General features: G+C 42.7%; 1 protein-coding gene across 4 annotated transcripts in view; it reads right to left on the bottom strand.

The window, feature by feature from the left end:
* Nucleotides 1-4,074: 4,074 nt before the first annotated feature.
* FAT1 (FAT atypical cadherin 1) overlaps nt 4,075-6,000 on the bottom strand; it is a 198,390-nt gene continuing 196,464 nt past the window's right edge. For all 4 annotated transcript variants that reach the window (XM_069977704.1, XM_069977703.1, XM_069977705.1 and 1 more), the window contains one exon: nt 4,075-5,546. In XM_069977704.1, coding sequence (XP_069833805.1) covers nt 4,915-5,546 — 632 coding nt within the window. In that variant the 3' untranslated portion in view covers nt 4,075-4,914. The remainder of the gene's footprint in view (nt 5,547-6,000) is intronic.

Here is a 6,000-nt window from a genome sequence, read left to right as displayed (position 1 = left end):
AGCAGTGTAACATTGAATGTTTGTATAACAATAGATGAAACATCTCTTTATAATACAATTCAATCTGAATATAAGGACAAAGCCTTATCCATTTTATTTGTATGGATACTTTTACTTCGCACTGATTTTTGGTAGCTGGCTGATTTATATGGTCTGGAAAACTGTGGTTTGTTAGACCACTCCAATAGTTAATTCACACATTTATTGAGTTCCACAGACCCGTCCAACAGCTGGTTGGGGTGTGTGGAGGGGATGGGTTGGGAGAGGTTGCCGATAGACAACCACCCCCCACACACCAATCTCCTTTCAATCATCCAGTCTGGGTTTTTGCAGTCATTCATCATTTCAGCATATCATTTAAGGCTTTGTTCCCACTACAAGAACTTGCCATCTCTTAACGGGAAAAGGCAGCCGTCTACTGACAATGACAGCCACAAATACACATAGTGAGAAAGATAATACCGCCATATTTTAATGATATGTTAAGGTTTCTTTCTCATCTGCATCGAAGACTCTGTTCCAGACCTCCATCACAGATTCTTTTCAGGGCTGAAAAATGGTGCTGGATAGTTACCAACAAATCCCACTGACTATAGTAGGTTTTAATCTGGTGTCATGGTGTTCATTTAGCAGAATTTGATCAGACAAAAAATACAAATACTGCTTGCGTGTCAGTCTGATCAGGATAACCTCCAGTGGCATAGCTACCATAGAGGCAGGGTAGGCAGTTGCTATGGGGCCCGGGGGAGAAGGCCTGTGTTGCAGGAGGGGGGCCCGGGGGGAGAAGGCCTTCTGCTTAACCCCTTATGTACTGCAGTGTGTAAGTGGCCCAATGTTTACTTACATTCTGCAACACAAAAAAAGGGTTAACAAGCAGAAGACAGAGATCTCTGCTTCACTGCACTAATGACCTCTGTTCTCCAGCTGCACAATAAAGTCGGAAAATGTGCAGGGGTCAGGGGTTATCAGTGCACCAGCAGTAAAGCATATACAGTATGTATATATATATATATATATATATATATATATATATATATATGCAGTGCTTTGTGTTGTGCGTAGGGGAGGGGGGGGGGCTCATGAATCCTAGCTATGCCTCTGATCACCTCCTGAACAATGATGTGACTAGAGATAAGCGCAACTTGAGCATGCTCAAATCTAATAGTTTGGCACTTGAAGAAGTTGGATGCAGCCCTAGGAGATCTGGGAAAACATTAATAACAGCCTATTGCTATATCCATGTTTTTCCAGACTTCCAAGGGCAGCATCCAACTTCTTTAGCCACCAGTCGAGCAATCGGACTTGAGCATGTTTAAGTTGCGCTCATCTCTAGATGTGAACATAGCCTAACATCTGCAAGATTTTTTAGCAGAAATGGAGCAAAAACACAGCAAATTGCTGAATATGTAGCTTCAGTGGCGCCGCAATGATGAGGCGACCTGAGTCGTCTGCCTCAGGCGGCGCCACCAGCTGTCATCATGGGGGCGGCATTCAGTGGCAGATTATAATATGGGCGGTTTGGGCAGCCGCCCACATTATAATCCGCCACTGATTGTACCATGTACCGGAGACCCCTGCGCCCGGACAGCATCTGTAATTAGATGCTGGGAGCGGGGGAGACTGTATTCATATACACCGCGGGCGTGGGGCTCTCCGGTACCGGCATTCCACGTCCTGACGGCATTCCACGTCCTGACGGATCACGGAACGTGGAAATGCAGCCTTAGTCCCCCGGCTGATGTGCGGCTGCCGGAGGTGTCCCATCCTGTCCCCGGCAGCACGTGCATCAGAGAGCTCCCCGTGCACCGGAAGTCACAGCCACAGACGCACGGGGAGCTCTCTGATGCGCGCGCTGCTGGGGACAGGACGGGACACCTCCGGCAGCCACACATCAGCCAGGGACCAGACCAGAGAGGCTCGACTGGGGAACGGATGGCAGGTGAGTTATGTGCTGTTTTTGTTTTATCTGCTGTGCAGGGGGGGGGGGACCATCTATAAAGGGGGGGGGGGGAAGAGGGGGACCATCCATAAGGGGGGGGGGGAGAGGGGGACCATCTATAAGGGGGGGGGAAGAGGGGGACCATCTATAAGGGGGGGGAAAGAGGGGGACCATCTATAAGGGGGGGGGGGAGAGGGGGACCATCTATAAGGGGGGAAGAGGGGGACCATCTCCTAAAAGATCAGCACCCTCCTCTCCTGACATCCTCTGTGCTGCTGGGACTTCTCCTATAGGATTAGCACCCTCCTCTCCCGACATCCTCTGTGCTGCTGGGACCTCTCCTATAGGATTAGCACCCTCCTCTCCTGACATCCTCTGTGCTGCTGGGACCTCTCCTCTGGGATTAGCACCCTCCTCTCCTGACCTCCTCTGTGCTGCTGTGACCTCTCCTATAAGATCAGCACCCTCCTCTCCTGACATCCTCTGTGCAGCAAGGGACCAAACATTATGTTTATTGGGGACAGCAGTGTGTGTGTGGGGGGCAGTAGTGGATTATAATGTGGGCGGATTGACGGGGGGGGCGTCATCCTATAGTTCGTCTCGGGCAGCAGAGAGGCTAGAGTCACCCCTGTGTAGCTTCCCTTATGGGAACAATGCAAATTGCTTTAACTTGGCCAAACACAACATATAAGGTTCTTCTGGACCAATCTATATTGATTGGATCAGCCACTGATGTGGAAGAAAAGAGGGTCCAGGAACGTAGTATGTAAACATAGGTGATAAACTACTGTCAAAGGGACCTGGCAGCTGCTTACTCATTCATTCTCCTATGCCCGCTGAAATAAGCACGTCTATGTTCATGGTGGAATGGGCAGAACGTCAGCAAACAGGTTTCTCTTGTGTATAACACTTGTGGGCTCTTGCAGCTTCATTGCTAAACTAAGGCATCAGTGATCTACTGAGGACCATTCAAAGATTTACCAGTAGAGCTCGATCCCATGGTTCCCTACCTGTCTGGTTACGTCAGTTCTTAAATTCTCTAGAATAAAAGTGTTTCTAGAATAGACATAGTAGTGACAACCTACTCATCTACATACTGTACTTGTATCTCATTGTCACTCATGACTAAGTGTCACGTCCCCACACCAATCCTGATCAGAGGTTTTGTTTGTTATTTCATGACCTTTAAATTATGTAACTGTTAGAATTACTGTGTGCGATCCTGACAAGTGAGATTTAGCTACTTATAAATTAGCAATGGAGTGTCTCATAATGGCTTTAATATAGGCTTATGTAATACCTGGCCCTCTAGGGACCCTTCTAGTAAAAGTCAAAATCTACATTAGGGCATGGCTTTTGAGAAATACAGATGCAGCAGGCCCCAGACTGTTCATGTTAATGATGGATCTACATGCTCATCTAGTGTAAAGACTGAACTCCAGAATTCTACTAAAATACAAGCGATATCAGAATACAACTTTTTTTTAAACCTAGGTTTGCAGTGTACTTTTACCTTCATATAATGGAAAGGTTTATTTGAAAAGAATATATTATAAAATGTAAAGGAATATTAAAAAGTGGGAAATGAATGAATGTGGGATGAATGTGAAACATTACTGAGCGTGCTCTGTGACCTTTGAAGAGGTCATGCCATAGGGAGCTGTTATTGTCTCCTTTATCTACTGGTGTTACATGTGGCTGCAATGCTGTACAGATCACTTAACAGCAGCCTCCTCTTATTAATACATTAATACATAATTAAAACTGAAAACATAATTAAAAAAAAAAAAAAAAAACAATCTATACAAACTAAATGGATCTGTCCAAAAAATGCCAATAGATCTTAAAACTTTCAGCAAAAAGACTATATTTTTTTTTTTTTAAAAGCAAAACATTTTAACAGGATGCAGCCTTAAAGACCACAATTACAAGATTTCTGACCAAGATTAACTAACTGCATTGGTTCTCTTCATGTAGTTAAATCTATAGTAAACCTTTGTATTTGTAATAGGGCTGAATGGGAAGTGAGGATAGACAACTAGTATTGCAGTCATGTGCTGACACCTTGTGGTTGCTTTCTAAAATTACAATATAAAATCACAGTTGAGATAACATTAATCACAAGACCATATATATATTTTTTTAAATAATTTATTGTCAGTAAGAAAGACTGGCTAATGGTAGTTTTCAGTAAAAACCTTTACAAGACCATTGCATCACAAATATACAGACACAATAAAAACCGTGTCATGGTGATTTTGGTTCTAAACAGGTATGCAGTGGGTCCCCATTACACTTTCCAAGAAGGGAAAAATCTAAAATACTCTCAGATAAAGATATTTCTTGCTGTTGCTTTACAGCATCAGGCTTACTCTCAATTATATACAGTTGTTACTGCAGATTCAGAAGTCAAAACCTCAGTGGAACAGAGATACAGTAAAGCCCTGGGTATTGGAACGCTAACCTAGTAGAAAGGGCCAACATTAAAATAGTTCATGGTTAAAAAGGAAAGAAATCCACAAAATATCTACAAAATCTAATTAATGCTATTGAAATCAAAACTGTACATTACATTTACATTTGGAAAAGAAGTTAAAATGATGCTCCACACTTTATAAATACATATATCATGCTACCATGATGCAGCGGTATGCTTTCTTAAAAAGACAAAAAAAAAATGAAAAAAAAAAAAAAATGCAAGAAATAAAAATGGAGTGGAAATAGCCTATCCAAATGGTCTATTTGTCTTCATTATTGTAAATCCGGGAATGAAATACATTGTACACGCTATTATTATTATTATTATTTGGCATGACGCACTGCGGCTATACCATATAGATGTCACCAAATTATTAAAAATAAAAAGTAACACTACATAAAAAAAAAGAAAAACAAATGAAAACAATAATACATAATGTTTAGATATAACTATGAAATGTTGAAGCTGACAAATGTCCAGGCACTTTTAATGGTGTTTAAACTTCTGTGTGATGTTGGGAATCTAGAGGAGGAATTGTCACGTCTTGAAAGTGTCCATCGTCTCCACTCTCATAGTCACTTATCATGGCCTCAGATTCCATTTCACAGCATGCAGACACATCAGTGCATGACGCTGCGGAAGTGTATCCAGACATGGACATGTTGTCCACCATGGGGACTTGAAAGTCTCTACTATACCCTAACATGTAGGAAGCAGCGTAAGGCTCTCTGTAACTATTGCCATCTCCACTGGGGGTGCTTTGAGGTTCTGACTTGCTCACTGGATATGGGTGATGTGGAAGGTACTTATTTAGGTTGAATCTTTGACTACTTTTTGTTGATGAACCCAAGCTGCCTAGAGTATCCATCTCCTTCGGTGGCTGCATGGAATCAAACTGCTCGGCATACTCAGGTGGTAAAGGTGGAAGTTCATCTGGCAAAGGAAAGTCTTCCGGTGGAGGTGGGAAGTCACTCTCTATGTCATAACCACCAGGGTAATAATCTGTGTCAATGGCGTTTGGGTCTGTGTATTGAGGAACGGGTTCTTCAACAACTTCATAATGAGGGTATTCCTGAATATCCGGGAGTTGGACACTAGGCATCCAGTCTGAAGTATCCCAGTGGTAACCTGTGCAAACAAAGACAAAAATCATTTGAATAAATGAACAATAAATGGAGCAGTAAGAACAAAACACATATAGTTTTAGAACATTATCATGCAAAGCTTAACTTTGACCAAAAAAAGCTGACGGGACAATTAAGTGCTTTACTTTAAGCTACGCTTTCTTGTGATATATCACTTAAAGGACCTGTTCCATTCCATAATCTTCTTTACGTAAAATGTAAGTCATTGGCTTACCATCTGCTTTACAGATTGTTTATAAAACATTTCCACTGTTTCTGAAACTAGTTGAAAACAAATATAGCCACCATTCACATTCCTTGCGGTAGTGCTTAGTTTCATGCACCATTAAAAGCAGTGACGATTACCCCTTGTCAGTCAGACTCAGGGGCGCAACTACCACCATAGTAGCTGCCAGTGTCAGACTGGCCCACCAGAGGGCCAGAGGATCCTTCAGTGG

The sequence above is a fragment of the Dendropsophus ebraccatus genome, chromosome 7, assembly GCF_027789765.1.
Source record: "Dendropsophus ebraccatus isolate aDenEbr1 chromosome 7, aDenEbr1.pat, whole genome shotgun sequence".
Taxonomy (NCBI): domain Eukaryota; kingdom Metazoa; phylum Chordata; class Amphibia; order Anura; family Hylidae; genus Dendropsophus; species Dendropsophus ebraccatus.
This window is presented reverse-complemented; position numbering and strand designations above follow the sequence as displayed.